General features: G+C 40.0%; 1 protein-coding gene across 1 annotated transcript in view; it reads right to left on the reverse strand.

The window, feature by feature from the left end:
- The window catches only part of MCOLN2 (mucolipin TRP cation channel 2), a 52,850-nt gene that overhangs the window by 20,933 nt on the left and 12,827 nt on the right, over window positions 1-19,090 (reverse strand). The window contains exons 2-7 of the mRNA XM_021690103.1: window positions 15,853-16,012; window positions 10,134-10,307; window positions 8,053-8,206; window positions 3,910-3,985; window positions 3,708-3,804; window positions 1,890-1,989 (exon numbers count right to left, since the gene is read on the reverse strand). Of these exons, the coding sequence (XP_021545778.1) occupies window positions 1,890-1,989; window positions 3,708-3,804; window positions 3,910-3,985; window positions 8,053-8,206; window positions 10,134-10,307; window positions 15,853-16,012 (761 nt within the window). The remainder of the gene's footprint in view (window positions 1-1,889; window positions 1,990-3,707; window positions 3,805-3,909; window positions 3,986-8,052; window positions 8,207-10,133; window positions 10,308-15,852; window positions 16,013-19,090) is intronic.

Here is a 19,090-nt window from a genome sequence, read left to right on the forward strand (position 1 = left end):
CTAGTAACAGAATCTGGTTTCTTAGGACACAGGTCTGGGAGAAACATAAATGTTAGTGTTTCTACTCAGCGGTCTGTGAGGTTTGTGTTTCTCCTCACTGGCCACAGAAGGGAGCCAGAGTTCTTCTCTCCTGAGAACAGGCAAGGAAAACATCCTAGCAGCCCTGTGGGGAGAAAGGAAACCAGGTTTTGGCAACATGTTTGACCCACTAACTCATTCGGTCAGAATGACTGTTCCAAACCACATTTCATCTGTGACAAAGGTTAGCTTTTCTCACATTAAATGGCTGAACCTATACTCGGGCTTGGCAAATACACATGTGATCTGTGTGTTTCTGTGGGAGGGTGGTGTGTCTGCTGGGAAATAGGAACCACTTTCAAACAGAAAGAAACTAAAACTGTGTATGCTGATCAGAGCCTTGAGTAGGTTAATGGAAATACTGACACCAAACCTTCAGAATCATTAGGATATATTATAGAACTGAACAGCCACAGGCCACACACAAATCTAGATTAAAACAAATCTAAAATAGTTAAAAACCACAGGTATTTTACATTTTTTTGGTTCTGATAATCTGGTCAAAGGCAAATTCACTTCAACAAAACCTGTAAATTAAAAAACATTGCCAAGGGACACCTGGATAGCTCAGCCATTAAGCGTCTGCCTTCGGCTCTGGGGTCATGATCCTGGGGTCCCGGGATCAAGTCCCACATTGGGCTGTCTGCTCAGTGGAGAGTCTACTTCTCCGTCTGCCTGCCGCTCCCCCTGCTTGTGCTCACTCTCTCTCTCTCTGATTTAAAAAAAATTTTTTTTTTTTTTTTTAATTTAAAACATACTGACAATCCGGGACGCCTGTGTGGTTCAGTCAGGTCGGTGTCCGGCTCTTGATTTCCACCCAGGTCATGATCTCAGGGTCATGGGATAGAGCCCAGCTTGGTGGTCAGCAGGAAGTCTGCCTGAGACTCTCTCTCTTCCTCGCCCTCTACCCCTTCCCCCACTCACTCATGCTTTCTCCCTCTCTTTCAAATAAATAAATAAATCTTAAAAAAAAACACTGACTTCTGAAATTAATACATGTTAATTAATTGGATTTAAATTTAAAAAAATACTGACAATCCATTATTAACACCATCACGACCCCCTCATTGAGAAGTTCTGCATAACCCATTTTAAACTTTGGATGAAGAGGTGTTTTCTGAGTAACAACTGAGTAAACGACCCAATGTTTGTACAGGCTGCTCTCTGAGCTCAGAGGCCTTGATCTCTGTCCATTGTCAAAGGCTCGGCTCAAAGCATACATTCTCCAAAAACTACTGCTAGATTTTATTTCTCACTCTACCCCAACGTTACATTTGCTTTCTTTATCCGCATCCCTTTCTACCTCCACCACTTAGATTTCACAAGCACGTCAATCTCTCTCACTGCGGCATTTTCTTTCTTTTTCCGTAGTGCCTAGCAATTACTGTGTGCCAACTCTTGTTTTTGGTGCTTTCCTTGACACACTAATTCATTTACTACTCGACATCCTGAAAGGTAGGTACTGTTATCACCCTCATTTTATAGAGAAAGGTACTGAGAAATAGAGAGGTTAAGTAATTTGTCCAAGATCACAGGCATAGTGAACAGAACAAAGACCCAAACCCAGGCAGTCTGGCTCCAGAAACTGTGCTCCTAAGGACTGGGAACACTGCCTCTTCTAAGAGGTATGTAATCAACACCTGCCGAAATTGAACAAAAAGGCAAAGCTTTAGGATATGCTGTACTGAGTTGAATGCTCAAGAGTTTTTTGGAGCTCTTTCTTCCCATCACCATTTAAACACCCCAAATCCCAAAATAATGTGTTAAAAACCATCCAAAATCCATAATGGGCAAGCAGGTAACATACTTACTAGATCCAGATATGTTTAAGTCTTTACATTCTTCAATTTTAGCATCACTGTCAAAATAGATCTTGATCTTGCCACTGTGAGCTTTATTGTCAAAGGTAATCTGGAGACACAAATGTATGGAAAGGTTACCGCCCAGCAGAAAGTATGGCACACAAGATGAACTCTGCTTCAAATATCACTGGCATCCAAATAGCATGCTGATTCAAAAATAATTATACTGATGAAAATGTCCTCGTCACATGATTCCTTCACCAGTTTCTATTATTAATGAAAAAATATGATCCAAAGGGTGAATATGTGAAGTTCTAATGAATCACATTTGGGTTCAGAGAAATCTTAGAGCATAACAACTAACCGGTCCCAGGAACAAAAACAAGATTCACCAATCTTTGACAAGAGAATACAATGATCTCATTTATTATACTGAATGGAATGTAAAAGCATTTGCTTCAACTTAGTCCTTTAGGTACGAAATTCTAGGTCTTTACTAGGCTAGAAATTATCTTTTTGTTTGCTTCAAATGCTACATATAATGCTTTCAGAAGTGACAAAGACTGCTCCCAGGCTTCAGGCTGAATTTAAGATTTCCAAACAGCCTCGACGTTCCACATTATGTTTCAGTCATGCTGTTTCCAAGTGAAATAAGCTGAGTATCTTATGGCCTGAGAGAAGTATTTGGGGGGCTTTCTTAGGAGAGAATGAGGCCGTGAGTAAGCCAGGGTCAGCAGAGTTGTCCTCATAGTTCATAGGCACTGAAACGAGGCCAACAGGTTTAATTCTCAAGCCTCTGGTTTGGTCAGAGGGATATTCTTGGATTACATGGAGTGTGGCTCATGTGAGGAGATGCTCGGGCACTCACGGATTTAATTACAGATCACCTACACATGCAGCTGGCAAGCTCTTTGCCTGTGAATTTGGGGGGATTTCGTAATGTGTTTTGTAACATGTAGGTCACCCCAGGGAGGTTAATCATGCTCTTCTGTGCCAGAGACATTCTTCCTCACCACATGTCAAGATTTATAATTACTTCTGTTTCTTCGTGTACTTGTTTTCCACCTGAGCTCGTCTGCTGGGCTATAAGCTTCCTGAGGGCTGCCGCACCCCGACGGTATGGCCGTGTCATTACGTACCGATTGACTGTTGTTGAAGAGGCACTCCTCTGAGTTGTTTCAAAGGGCGCTCACACACAACTGTCAGCTCAGCGTTCGGTTTTGCCCCTCCATAAACACGGGGGAGGGAGAGAGGGAAAGCACAGAAGCCCATGGAACAAGAAGGCGGGTTACTCTCCCCACAGAAGTGAACATTCTCCTCTACTGCACGTTCCTCCTCCCAAAATAAAAGAAGCAACACCTAATCCTTTGCAGACTGGCCCTCAGATGGGGGGGGGGGGGGCAGTTTCTGCCTGGAGGTTTGAAAACATTTGCTACAACAGTTGCAAAGACCTTCCTTTGAAAGTAGGAAAAACATCATAGACACTTAAGACACTTGTCATCAACTTCTTCTCTAATGTATTAGGGGAGTAAGAGGTCAAAGCCAATTTTGAAAATTCCACTTTCCAGCCCAGGAATCCAGTTGTAAAAAGTTGGAAAGGGCTTGCTTCATTTTCCGAAGTAACGGTCTCTGGACCAATAAGGCTAGAAAGTGTCATTTCCCAAAGTAACGGTCTCTGGACCAACAAGGCTAGAAAGTGTCATTAAGCTGTTTTAAACACAACTGCATCTGACACATCTATATAGGCTGATGAGTTTTACACTTGGCATCTGCAACAGGAGTAGAGAAAAATAATAAAATCCAGCTTTAGTGTGACAAGACACTTGCCGTGTTCTGAAAGACGTAACAGTCTGGTAACTCTCGGGAATGAATCGTCTGTAGGTCAATGCCTTTGAGGTGAAAGGAAATTTCAACTTGTAAGAGCCTGAATAAAAAAATATTACAAGGTATAAACTGTCATAGTCTTACTATCCTCCTCTGCTTTCCCCATCCCTGTCTCCTGGGAAATGAGACTTAGAAACTTATTTACCGATAAAATTCCAGTTTGAAGAATGACGAGTTCTTCCAGTCCTGAGGGGACTTGGAGAGGTCTAAGTGAACACAATCTAGGGCAATGAAACAACAAGAAGGATTGTTTCAGACAATAATCAAATGCTGGGACAAGGTGTGCTGAGAAGCAGGACACTTAAAATTTCCAACATATCTTCCCACAAAATCCGTATTCATTGTAACGAGACCTGTAACTTGACAGGGAAGAACCTGGAGATACCACCCTAACCACATAATCACAGCTAACATCACCAGTAATGGAACAAAGAGACATCATGAACCTCCTGAAATAATGTACCATTTGTGTGGTGTTCCTGCCCCCAATGCATAACCTCAATCAAGTCATAAAGAAACAGAAAAACCCAAGTGAGGAACATTCTACTCTTAAAATGTCAAGGTTATTGGGAAAAAAAAAAGGCTAAGGAATTTTATTTTGCTCCAGATTAAAGGAGATTAAAGTGACCTGACAACTAAATGCATTATGTGATCCTGGACCGGGGAGGTGGCAGGGGATGGGGGAGGGGGCCCATGGAGGGGGTAGTATGGTCAGGCAGTTTTCTTTTTCTATAAAGAACAGGACAATGGGTGAAATGTGAATAGGGTTTGTAGATTACAGTACTGTATCCATGTTCCTTTGTGCTTTTGAGCACTGTATGGTGGTTATGTAGGAGAATGTTCTTGTTTGGGGGAAATGCACATTGAAGTATTTAGAGATAAAGAGACATCATGTCTGCACCTTATTCTCATACACTTCAGGAGAAATATTTATACATTGGAAGAATGATAAAACAAATGTGGTAAAACATTAGCCTTTGGGGAAAATCTAGATGAAGAGTACACAAGGAAACCTTTGTGCTATTTTGCAACTTTTCTGTTAAGTCTGATGCTTTTTCAAAACAAAAAAAAAAAAAAGAGAAAAGAAACTTAGGTTTTATTCAAGTAGAAACAAATTATGAGCTGTAAACTATAAAAGAATAATTCCAAGAGCTCACATAAAAATAGTCTCATCATTGTGTAGCTCAACATCTTGGCAGTAAACCAAGGAGGTCTAGAAATGGTGAATGCCTTTCAAGGTCACAGAACCCTGACATGGAACAGGGGGGAAGCCAGCCTGGCTGACTGTCACCCCAGGCTGTTGTTGCCCCTTCATGCTGCCTTTGAAATGGAAATGTCAGTGCCTAATACCCAGGAGGTGCTCGAGAATCTTACTAGACTTGATGGCCGATTCTTTAAGCGTCTTCTCCCACTGGGCCAGGTGTAGCAATGACCTCCCATCACTAAACAGTCCATGACCTTGGCTTAACCACCTAGCCTGACTGAACTCCAGTTTCCTCAGCTGTAAAGTAAAAGCCAAACTGATGATATTTAAGGTCCTTCCACCTGTCACATCCTCATTTGAAGGCAAAGTAAAAGAAAACAAAACATTTAAATTGATTTGAGTAAGTGCTAGATTCTGAAAAGAGAAAGAACATGTTCAAAATCTCTGTGCCATGTACTGTCTCAGGTCTCTTTCTTCTATATTTCACTCATTCTAAGATATTTCTTTTTTTTCACTTTTAAATACCTCTAAAACAGATGAGTTTTAGGGGCACCTGGGTGGCTCAGTTGGTTAAGTGACTGCCTTCGGCTCAGGTCACGATCCTGGAGTCCTGGGATCGAGTCCTGCATCAGGCTCCCTGCTCAGCAGGGAGTCTGCTTCTCCCTCTGACCCTCCCCCCTCTCATGTGCTCTCTCTCTCTCATTCTCTCTCTTTCAAATAAATAAATAAATAAAATCTTAAAAAAACCCAAAACTATTAAAAAAAAAAAGATGAGTTTTAAACAATATTGATGGTATCTTAGATTCAGAGAAATATAATAGCATTTGTTAATTTTATACTTTACACAAAATTCGCCTTATAAAACCTATTTGGTTACTCAAGTTTTGTAATTGTAAGTATGGAGTTATACTTTCTCTAAATACACATTCAGGACTCTCTGAAGTCTGGCCAACCTTAGGTTACAGACACTGCTAATGAGGCCACCAAGCACCCGGTGGCAATAAAACCTAAGAACTGAGTTTTGGGGTTTTTTTAAGGATGGCAAAAGCCTTAAGTAAAACATCAAACTTCAGATAGAACAAACTGGTATTAGAGGAGCAGCCTCGTCCCTCAAAGAATCTCATCTACAGGGCAGAATATTCCAGCGAATGAAATAACAAAGCTCTTAAAGATAAAGGGAAGGTAGAGTTTACATGTTCTTAAAACAACAGGGAAAATGATGAAATGCTCGTAACATCTCATGCTGAGAATATGTGGAAAGGAGAACATGAATTCAAAATCTGTTCTAGAAAATGAAGCACTACTGTATTAGAATGATAGCCATCTAAATGTTGTACATTTATTAAAAACAGGATTTATAACAGACCCCCCAATGAGACTAAACTGTAAAGCTATAGGTCTAGAGGCATGATATGCCCACAGCCTGATTTAAGGGAAACCCTTAGCTTGAACTACACAACCAGCTGTGCAACTAAACAGAGACCCACAGAGGAAGTGGGCATGGAGGGTGACCTCTGCATTTAGCACACCAAAGGATGACTCTCTTAATAATAAAGATGATGCAAAATTCATGAATAGGTAATCTAGAACAGCTTCTGCTAATTCACCTACATAAACTATAATGCCTCACCAATTCCTATTCCTATCATGTGCAGGCTTCCTGCACTATATCTGAGAAAAGAAAGGCTAAGATCCAGTATCAAGCATTCTAAGAATATTCTTTACATCTTTTGAATAGATATGTCAAAGGGTTCTCTTGGACGAGTTACATTTCATAAGTCAAAAATACAATTAACTTGCTAAAGCAGTCTTTCTTAAAATAAAGTCAAATTAATCACCAACTTCTCTAAAACTATTCCATATTCTGATAGAAGGAAAATGAACAAGGACACCACTGCCCAGGTGTCAGGTAATAAATCCTGCTCTCTGGCACTGTCTGTCCTACCTAGCCACGGACACTGACTTGGGCCACATTTCTTTAATCAATTTTCCAAGAAAAATCAATTGAGGAAAGCAACATAAGAATCACTGGAAAATAGTTGTAAGATGCATCTAATTAAGTCACACGTTTTTAAGAGGACAAGGGGCACTTCAAGGCTGCTGGCCACAGAACCAAGCTGCTGACAACCTAGATGATTTCTGAAAGCACCCTGAGGCCCCTGGTGGTGCTGGCTTATGGGCTGCATCTTTCAGAGTCAGGAGCATGGGACACATTTACTCATGTAAAGATTCTCAACAGGCAGCCTGTGGAAACAGACTCAGAATCTCTATTTTATAGACGTGTCTTTGATTATTTTACCAAAGCGTCTTAAGATGGGATTATAGGAAGTTTGGTCAAATGAACTCTGTGATGCTCTCTTCTTAATAAAACCATTCCACATTTAAACTGCTCCTAGGACCCCCACTCCTAAACTGTTAGCTTCTTGAGGAGTCATGACTGATTAATCTTGGTAGTACATAACCCCAGTACATAAAACAAGAAGTGCCTTGGGCATGATAGGTTCCACACCAGAGATTTGTTGAATGAATGACAAAACCCCTGGAGCCTTAAGTCAACCACTTTGCACTTACATACAATGTGTTTTTAAATTCTTAACAGTGGCACAAAATAATTCTACTTGATTAGATGTTAACTTTTTGCTAAGCAATCTCCTCAAAGAGAAAATGAGTCACTAACCACAATTCATCTTTGAAGAGCATTAATGTAGTTAACATATAATTGCAAGAGTACCCAGCATTTTAACATACATTATTTCATTTATAAATACTTTTTTTTCCTTCAAAAGCCTAATTGCCTCCTCATGGAGGGAAAAACCTCAACAAACAGGAAACACCTGTCCATTTACCTCAACCCCCAACAATCTTAAGTTGTACCAAGAAGTTCCACAAATGCTCCCCAGTCCTATCTCAGTAGACCCGCAGTTCCCTGAGGCAAAGCCCTTTGCAGGTGTGTGTTCAAGCCTCCAACTAAGTTAGCTGTCACAAAAGCAACATCGTTCCATTTGGGTTGTCAGCACATGAGGGGATGTTTGTTCTTACCACAGGAGATGATAAAGGCATATAATGAAATTATCAGTGCATTACCTATTTCAATATCACTGTCAATATTCAGTGTCTCATTACAAGGAAACATGGTCCCTTTCTTGTAATGCTGCTTACAGACTTTTAAGCCAATTGTATTGTCTTCATTTTCTCCATAACCAAGGGTCCCCAGGGATATGTTCTTTAGATGATGATACTGTTAAAAATAGTTTAAAAAAATATATTAGCTTTTAAGAGTTTCATCAGAAGTTACAGCATATGGAATACACTTTTAGCTATTTTAAATTGTTTATATGAGATCCCTCACTAGAACCCCCCTGTGTAAAATACCACAAGGTAATTTTCTCATGGTTGGGCAGGAAATACACAGCCTCACAGAACTCAGAGCTAAAGTAAACCTGCTGACAGATGCTCCCACCTCGCTGACTGCCAAAGCCGAGGTGCTCTGACCTCACAGCAGACTACTGTCCCCTAGCTCCAAGCCCCACCTTCCCAAGCCACACGGGCCTCCAGGCGGTTCCTGGAGCTTGCCAGGCACATTCCTGCCTGGGCCTTTGCTGTTCCCCCTGCCTGGAACCCCGTGTTATCTATCTGCTAGGTTCACTCCTTCAGATCTTGAGTCAAAAATTACCTCTTCAGTGAGGCCTTCCCTTACCATTCGGTGCAAGTTGCAAACATCCATCCCCAGCACACAGGCTCCACCAGGCACTGGCAATCTCCTCCCCTGCTTTATTTCACAGCATCTATCACTTTCTGACACACCACTGAAGACCCAAGCCATCCATACCCCACAGCTCACATTAACACAACTGGCCTTTGCTTACATGAACTTAAAGCAGCTCTCATCACATGACTTTACCATTCGCCTATCTGCACTGAGAGGGTTAAGAGGGCTTTACTAGCTCCCACCTTCATGACTTTATTATTCCAGGAAACTTATTTTGGCGGGGGTGGAATCTTAAGCAGGGCCCATCTGGGGCTGGATCTCAGGACCCTAAGATGAGATCATGACCTGAGCAGAAATCAAGAGTTGGACACCTAACCGACTGAGCCACGCAGACTCCCCTATTGCAGAAAACTTTTGCTCAGAAACATAAGTTACAAATAACTCTATTGTTCATTTCAGGAACATCTAAAACAACTCATTTAGACAGATAATCAATTTGAAGATTTAGTTTAATAAATCCAAGACTCTTTGAAATCATGCCCCTCTCCCCAAAAACCCTCACCTTCTTGTGTCCACCAATACAAAACTATTACATCATCATATCTTTACCCAATTCTAACTGAGCTCCCCTCACACTGAAAGACCCACCTACATCAGTCTTCAAAATCTGAATTTGGACTTTGCCCTCTTTACCCAAGGCACTAATGAGAATGATCAAGGGAGCATCTCCCTTACCTCTGTAAGCAATAAGCTCAGTTTTGCTTATCAACATGTTTTCTTGGTGGTGTTTTCAGGGAGCTAGCATTCAGTGCTATACATTTCACCTCTTTTCATTTGTCTGGTTCTCTCCTCTACAATGAAGTTCTATAAGACAGGGCTTTTGTCCATTTTATTCATGATGCATTCTCAGTGTCTAGAACAGTACCTCGTATATTGTAGGCACCCAAATATTTATTGAATAAATGAGAAAAGAAAAAATAAGAATAACGATTTCTCTCCCCCTAAATGCTTTCTTCAGGCCTATCAATCTGGTTTCTCAATACCTGCTTAGATACAACTATATCATATCCTACTCTATATTCTCAAGATTCAGCTAGGCTTATTAATGCTAAGACATCAAAGTTGAGACTCTTGAGTCTTAGATTTGGTATCTCATTTACCAAAACTTCTGAGATTATAAATCCATTCCTGGCAATTTGAACTTGGGTAAAGTAATCTCCCAAAAGTAGTGGGTGTAAAGGGATAAATAAAAAAATACAAATCTTTAAGAAAAAACTTAAATAAGCAAAATCTATCATGTGGAAATGTAGCTAGACAAATAGCAATGAACATTTTTTGGCACACTATGCAAAATTTAAATTAAGATATTTTAATTCATGTATAATTTTGTTTTTGCTAAAACAACAAAGTATCAACATATTCTCCAAGTGTAGGTCATTCACAACAAAACACTTGCCTGATTGATAGCAAAAAAGATGCTCTCATAGGCATCCTCCTGAGTATACAAACTGCAACTATAGTCATCTTCATCCATGCCAGAATATCCTTTTAAAAACAAATGCTTAAAAGCAACAGTGTTCTCTTCTTTGAAAGCAACCACCATCTGGTTACTTAAACCAAAACGAACAAGCTAGAAAAGAAAATCAAATAGGAAGATGTGAATTTTCCATTTACCAGGGCAGGCAAATGCATTCTTATTATCATCAACCCCCGCCTACAAACTTCAGCAAGTGTTTACTAACCTAATGTCAAAATACAAGTCCCAAAAAAGAATAGCCTCATCAAACTACATCAGCAAGTCAAAATAGCATAAAATTAGGGGAAATTATCACTCCCAGTGACTACCAACCTTCCTGGTCTTTAATGAAGGAGAAAAAGGAGAAATCCAAATCAGTGAAGTCGGAATTCATTTTTTGTATAGTTGGATTTCAAATTAATTGTTTTAAAAATTGATGTACTTAATAAAGTAGTAAGTCATTTTTTGTTGATTTAACATTTAGAAATTGTAACTATTTTTAAAAATCACAGCTATGTTTTATATATAGCTTTTAAGAATGCTTTTGAAAAGTGGATTATATGATACTTACTCCAGCTAAGAGGTAAGAGTTGTCAAAGAAATTCAGTGATTCCAGCTCTGCAAGAACTCTTATCTAAGATTTACACCTAGGAGTTCCCACTCTAAGATCAATAGCATCAAAGCCCCAGAAAGAAGAACAAGGCTTGCTTTACCCCTCTGAGTTCAAACCATTCACTGGCAGCAAGCACCCACTTTCTTGCAATAAAACTCCTACTTATTCTTCCTTACACTGTATCCTAGTCCAAGCTTAGGCACCAAGAGCTCTTTTTACCAGGAGGGAATGTATTCTTCCTGCCCATCTTGGAATCCAATAAGTGGGGAAAATTAGCAGGCACTAAATGTGTACCAAAAAACCCCAGGAAATTATACACACACCAACAATCTCTCTCTCTCTCTCTGTCTCTCTCTCACACACACGCACGCACGCAATGGCAGAAGACAAGTCAGACCTTTATAAGCTCTGTCCCACACACCCTTCCCCATCTACCTATTTTATCTCCTCATCTGCTTCATAAGACAATAAAAGTCCAAAAATTGTGCCCTAAATCTTCATCCCACTAAGTCTCCAAAGCAATTTGGGATTCTGTTTCTTCATGTGTGAAATCAGCAAGTCCGACTAGATGACGGTGGCATTTCTGCTATGTGCTGTCACTCCACAGTTGGATATGAGAGACTGCATGGCACTGAACCAGACCTCAACTAATGAAACTTTCAGATAAACACATGGTAATTTGCATATGCAAATGTATATACTATTTTTTAGCTTTTAAGTTTTTGTCTGACTTTTTGAAAAGGCTGAATAATTAAAAATACTAGCTACCATTTTCAGCAACTATTATACTCCAGGTGCTTACTGAACTGCATTACAAGCACTATCTCCGTTACTAACACAACAACTCTAAGGTGACGTCACTATGGTTAAAGCACGTGGAAACTGAGATGTAGCCCCATTAAATTGCCCTAAGTCCTGTAACTAGAATGAAAGTCAGGTCTAACTCCAAAGTCACTCTATTGTGCTATACAATTTACCTCTGTTGAAGAATCTGCCTTTGGGACTCTTCTTATAGAAAAGAATTTAAGGGCTAGCTTTTGAGAATTGCCACTACTGTTTGAGAAGTACTTAGTTGACACTCTTTAGCATCTGAGCCTCACCAGGTCACATTCCTCAAATACCAAGTCAAAGGATTGAGCAATTGTTAAAACCCAGCTAGTCTAAGGAAAATATCAGATAAGAAACCCCACATCCTCCAACCTGTGCTAGAAATCAAGCAACTGGAAGCTAAAGGTTTTTCCAAGCACACAACATCTGTCAATGGTAGCTGTAGGAGATGCCAGAAAAGGTCATGTTGCTTTTTGAAAGCCAAAAGTAAACCAGGGAACCAATACACACATGATTGTTTCAAGGTTTTATTAAATACTGACACACAAATGAAAAAAAAAAAAAACAACTGGTATACACGCACATGAATTAAGTTTTCAGTCAAAGTTTGCTGAGTGCTTATTCTGTCCTGAGTTGGGATATGATGTAGGCAAGATCAAGTTGCATGGTGTTGAATAACAGCTCTTATCTACTGAGTATCAGGGACCATGCCTAAAATTTACAATCTTTAAAAAATTTAATTCGCCAAACCCCTATGAGGGCGATATTACACTGGGCTCCACAAGGACAGGCTTTTCCCCCCTGCTCAGGAACTGGAATAGTGCCCATCACAATGCCAGGGTCAAATACTGAATCCGTTGATGAATAGAATCCCATTTTATACACGTGCAACTGAAGTCAGGGAACTTATTCAGGTTGGAACAGCTAGAAAGTGTCAGAGTGAGGTCTGTTAGGCTTACATATCCCTTCTCTTGACCGCCTGGCCACACTACCTCTCAAACAGAGATGTTGCCAACTTAACTCTACAAGCAGGGATATTTGACCCATTCCTCCCACAGTCAGACTTGAGCTAAAAACGAAACAAAACAAAACAAAAAAACACACCAAAAAAATCTGAATGGGGAATGGATAACTTGACCAAAAAAGTGGCATACTATTTGCTGATATTTTAAGCTACCACCTTATTTAAACTCAAAGCTCATCAACCCAACTTTGGGAATGAGAGAACATGAAGGTGTAATCTCTGCTTAGAACCACCCCCATCTGGCATCAGGAACAAGAAATGTCCTCCATTCCATTATTCCTAGAATAAGCTAAGATCCACTTATATGGCCCAGCATCAGGTCAGGGTTGGGATTTTCAAAGCATCTGTTAGTAGAGAAGAGAAACCCTCAGGAGGAGATCATAAGTCCCCTTCCTGCTATGGCAGAACCAAATATTCCCTATGGAGCAAGAGTAAGATGATGGATTTGGTCAAATGGTTGACAGAAAAATGCACTCTTGCCCCACTAACTGGATCTTAAGATTTGCCGAGACTATGATATTAGACAGAAAAATAGTTACACATTAAGTGCAGCCTGGCAAAGATTGTGAAGGTAAGACTGATTATGAAATCAGTGTAGGAGAAAATATTCTGTACCAGATAAAAACAAGATACTGCTCTAATAATATCCAAAAAATGGGAAGGAACAAGTAGAACTGGCAAAAAAATGTGGACACCTCTCTCAAAATTATAAATTACTGCAGAATGCAGAGTAGGAATGTCTTTTTTTTTTTAAAAGTTTCCTCCCCATCAACCCTGATAAAATGCCACCCATCCCAATAGACTCGAGGATGGAGTGCTAAGAGACAGAAAAAGAGGAGGAGGGACAAGTGGGATCTGAAAGAAGGAAAGGTATTCGAGAAATCTGCGCCAATTAGATATCACCCCTGTAGCAAAACTTATTAGAATGGTCCTCCAGCAGGACAAGAGTTTAATCCCTCCCAACACTGTTAGGGAAGACAAGTTATACCCACACAAAAAGTAAATTATCTTTTCCCAGAAGTAGTCTATTAAAAGCAAAAGCAGCGAGATAGACAGCAACAGGTACTAGTGTCCCCAGGAAAACCATGTGGTGAGTGGTCAGGCAAGACCGGTAGGGGACTTCCAAGGGCACCTGCAAGATGATGGAGAAAAAGAATCACTCTGGACTTCGTGGAGCAAACAGGGCAGGGATGAGAATCCCCGGGTGCATCCAGCTGGCTGGGATTGGGGAGGAAATAGATGAAAACCCATTGGAAAGGTAAGTCGAAGGAGACTGTGGAAATCTGAATTTCAAGCTCCATAATCAAGATTTTCTTCTGTGGGAAAATGGGGACCACAAAAGTTTCTGAGCAGGAGAGTGACCCAATTAAGGCATTCTAAGAAAAATTCATTTGATATTAGCATTGAATGCACTGGTGTGGGTGTGGATAAGGAAGGTAGGCATAAGACAAAGTCTGGAAGCAGCCTCATCAACTCGTCTGTATTCCTAGACTGCAAACTGAGGACAGCACCCACGTTTGGAATAAAACCAATCTGAAGGTAAGAGTGCAGACTCTAGAGCCAGACCGCAGGGCTCCAATCCGACTCTACCACTTACCAACTGAATGGCCATAAGCAAATTACTTATTCTCTTTGACTCCATTTCCTCATCCACAAGAAGGGAGCAATAACTGACCCCGCTTCCCAGGGTTGCCGTGAGGATGAAATGAATGAACATGCAGAGAGCACCTGTGCCTGGCACATGGCGAATGCTATGCCACGTGTTAGGTTACCTCTCAGCAGCAGTGACCTATTCCCAGCTGTATTCCCAGCAAGACACACAGCATGGGGGGTGCTTCATACATATCTTAAATTAATGAGATAAGAGTCTGTCCTAGAGAGAGAAGATAGTGAGTATGGCAAAGCATAAGTAGACACAGTTTTAAGGAAGAATCCATGAGATTTACTAGACGTCAGGACAAAGAAGTTAAGTCAAAGATCGGGATGTTCTATACCTAGATGAGGTGGAGTTTTAGTAACATTAACAGATCAAGAAGCTGAACTGAAAGTTGGTTTGTCCAGAGAAGAAATTGGGAAACAATTAAAATTAACCAAATGAGAAAGGGGACATTATTTCTCCTCCTTCCAAGTAATACCAGTAATGTACCTACTTCATAGGATGCCAAAATTAAAACTTCAAAACCAAGAATTAAAATGAAAAGATTTTTAAACAGAAAAAGCCAAGCATTCACATTTAACGGGGTCCCTGTGTCTCAACTTTGTTGGATTTTTTCAACTTTGTTGTTTCTTTTAAAGCAACTTGGTTACCCTAAAACTTGGTGGAGTGGAAAGCATGACATACAATGAAAAGACCTCTTTATGATCACAGAATAAAGATGCAACTTCAGTTACAACAGGAACCTCCTCTCATTTCTAAAACTATACGAAGGTATTTTTAGAAAGGTATTCATTTTTATGTTCCAGAAAGAACATCTTTACATTGATAACAGGATGATGATTTGCCAAAGGAGCCAAACACCCCAAATTGGTAGTGTTTTTAGAAGGGCACACATTTTAAATGTGGTTACCTAGAAAGGAGCCTCCCTGAAACGGGTTCCAAACCACAGTTTCAAAAATTAGATGACAACTCTGATGGCTGGTGTGATCCTGAGAGTAAAGTCTCAACGATATGAAATTCAACAGAAGATCCCAATGTAGCCCTCCTATGCTCCTGACAGGCCCAAGCATAAGCATTTACTTACCAGCTTAGCTACTGATGGGAAGGGAAACAGAATTCTGTCAAGTCTCAAGTCAAAACAGTAAAAAATGCGATTTCAAAAGTGTATTTGAAAGAAGATGAGAAATTTCAAGAACACCCTCACTTGGGATTGAGCAGGTTTCACCAGTCTGTGTGCTTCATTCAGATATAGAACTCCACCCCACCCCACCCCATATCGATCTGCTATTATATAGACCTACTATTCATCTCTATTTACAGAACCTGTGGGAAGATGGCCTCAGAAGCCCTTACTAAAACAAGGTCATCATCGAAACTGAACTTCAACCTATCATCTGCCCTCCAGAGTCAACATAATTTTATAGTTTTATGAACTTGACTGTGGACTTTTCAGAACAAAAAAGTCAAGGGCAGAACACATGAAAACAATTTCATCTTGGGATAAGGTAAAAAAAAAAAAACTGATAATATGAATTACCTGTGTGGTGACCATGACTATCTTCAAAATCTGCAATCCCAACTTCCATGGAATCTGGTGTCTGGCTCGGTATTTTTCACAAGGGTTCATGAAGTAAAACTTCAGGTCTTCCCTCAGACATTCTTCTTTCACCTCAGAATCAAGATGAGCCATTGCATTTCTGCCACAGAAGACCAATTTTTAAAAAAAGAGAACATCTTGTTCATCAGAAAGTTTCTGAGGGGCACGTGGGTGGCTCAATGAGTTATGCGTCTGACTCTTGGTTTTAGTTCAGGTCATGATCTTAGGATCATGAGATCAAGCCCTGTGTTGGGCTGCATGCTCAGCATGTAGTCTGCTTGAGATTCTCTCTCTCCCCCCATGCCCCTCCCCCCCACACACTTGTTCTCTCTCTCAAATATTTTTTTAAAAAAGAAAGTTTCTGAATAATATTTTCTGTTCATGTTCTTTACCCATTCTTACAAGCAAAATTCTCTGTTCAACCAGTGACCTCCTCTTCTCTTTAGAAATCCGAAAATTATTCAGCACCCTCTATCACTTGCCTTTCCACACAGTTATCCATCTTGTGCAAAATGGCCATTGTCAAAATTTATAAGAACAGGATTTTATTTGCAAGAGTCATCAATTCCTATATCTTAACATGAAGCATTCACCTGTCACTGGAATATTAACAAAAACTAGATTGGATACTTTCATGATACACTGGGTATGACATCACAGAAATTAAGTACTGACTAATGGAATTAAATTGCTATGAAAATAGAGAATCTTTGTTCTATAACATCGTACTGAATGATTATGCCCTTTTTTTTGATAATATAGCAATGAAATAAGGTTCAAAAATGTAAATACCTTTAAAAAGTTAAAATAGTATCTAATTATGCCTATTCAGATATTTGTGTCACTTTACACTAGAAAAGTTTGCTTTTACTATTTTGACAGCTCTGGACTCAGGAATGGGCATGTGACTCAAGCTAGGCCAAAAAGAACTAATGAGCTGTGGTCCCAAGACTGTGATTATATCTGATGGGAGAGATGTCCACTAAGCTGTCTCCAAATTGGGGTATGCAAAACAATCCACTGGCAGTACAGAAAGTATTAGTACTTCTATTTTATTCTTTATCTTTTTTAGAAATTAATTCTATACTTTAATTTTTTATTTTAAGTAAACTCTATGACCAACAAGGCGCTGGAACTCACCACCCCGAGATCAAGGGTCATAGCTTTACTGACTGAGCCAGCCAGGTGCCCCTATTTTCTTCTTTATCTTAAAACAAAAGAAACCTGAACTCTACTAATAACTAATGTAACATATAGAATAACAGTGGTATATAATCACATATAATTTATAAGTAAATATACACACATTGAGAACATGTGCTTAACTTTTATCACTGGATACATAATCAACAAAGTTTGGAGATCATAGACTTAAAGCAAAGGCTGTGAGTCTGGAGTTTGTGGAAGTCACCTTGCCATCATAAAAGAACATGCCAGGGAGTGGAGCTAGCACAGAACAGACAAAAGATAGACACTAAGCCTAATGATAATACTTGAGTTCCTGGATCCAGCTGTGCCTGAAGCCATTCATCCCAAGACCTGCAATGTAAGCTAATAAATACTCTTTAGGGCTTATGGTAGTTTGAGTTAGTTTTGTGCTTCATACAACAGGAAGTGTCTTGATGGTAAATTTAAGGATTAAATTTTACTAAGTTCAGCCAATCATTCAAGGTACCCATTTCTAGGGAAGTTTTTATAATTGGGGGTCATTTGGGGACAACTCTTCAACTGAAATATCTAAATGACCTATTTTTATACTGACTTCAGATCTATATTACCTACCTCAACTAACAAGTTTTAAAGAAGACTAAAGTGAGGGTGCCTGGCTGGCTCATCAGTAGAGCATGTGACACTTGATCTCAGAGTGTGAGTTCAAGCCCCATGTTGGGTGTGGAGCCTATATAAATAAACAAACAAACAAACAAACAAACAAACAAAAAGAAGACTAAAAGGGAAAGAGTATTTTAAGGCTTATTTTAAGACTATTTAAGACTTACACTCAGTTAATAATTTTCTATCCTTAAATTGATTTTTAGATCTCCTATTTCCAGAATTAGTAGGCTAGGTTATTCAGAATTTTCCTGCTGGGTAGAAGAAAGGAAGGGAAGGAGGGAGGGAGGGAAGAAGGGAGGGATGGAGGGAGGGAGGGAGGAAGGAAGGAAGGAAGGGGAAAAGGGAAAGGAAAGAGAAAGGAAAGGGGAGGAAGAGGGAGGTTAGAAAGGGAAGAAAGGAAAAGAAAAAGAAAAGAGAAAAGACAGATGCTGGATAAAATGCATACTTCTTTTGGGGGGGTAGGTGGAGGAAGTACCTGTAAAAGACTGAGGAGTTAAACGTAGACCAATAAGTCCTAGAGATCTAATGCACAATACAGTGAATATAGACAATAATGTTGTATTATAAACATCAAACTTGCCAAGAGACTAGATCTTAATTATTCCCACCGCAAAAAGGAAATGATAATTCTGTGAGGTGACAGAGGAGCTAACTATTGCTACAGTGGCCATCATATTACAATATATAAATGTATCAAATCAAAATGCTGTACACCTTAAATTTGTACAATGTTATACATCAAATATATTTCAATTAAAAATAATAATAATAAAGGTATTTCTAAGAACACTTAAAAATTTAAGAGCAAGGAACTCCCAGTCTAGTCTTGGGGGGATCCTGGAGAAGTGGGGGCCCACTGCCATTCATGCCCACTTAGGCTTCAGTCCACGGCCCCAGGAAAGGGGAATGAGGGAGCCAGGACTCAAGGCCCAAAGCCCATCCAAGATCTGACAGGAGATCCTCCTCAAATTTAGACGGGGGTCCGAAAGAGCCACCCTCTCAGAAAAGTACCTAGCATCACAATGGCCTGTCCCCAAAGTTAAAGGACTACGGAGAAGGCCAGAGTAGTTTCAAATCAAAGAAAAGAAAAAGGAAATTTAAAAAATAGGCTCATCCTGAGAAATGATGCCCACAACACAGCCCTTTGAGCCTCATACCTGGATGAGCCAGAGAACATCAAACCATGAGCTTGCTCGGTTCAGGGGGCTCCAGACTGAGACTGCCCGGTCTCCTAGCAAACTCAGACCTCTCCAGAGGTTCATCCTAAGACTTGGCCACTCTGACATATAACTTGAAAAACTCATTGATCGGCAGGTTGTAAGATATAACCAAGCAACATGAAGAG

Source organism: Neomonachus schauinslandi, chromosome 4, assembly GCF_002201575.2.
Source record: "Neomonachus schauinslandi chromosome 4, ASM220157v2, whole genome shotgun sequence".
Taxonomy (NCBI): Eukaryota; Metazoa; Chordata; class Mammalia; order Carnivora; family Phocidae; genus Neomonachus; species Neomonachus schauinslandi.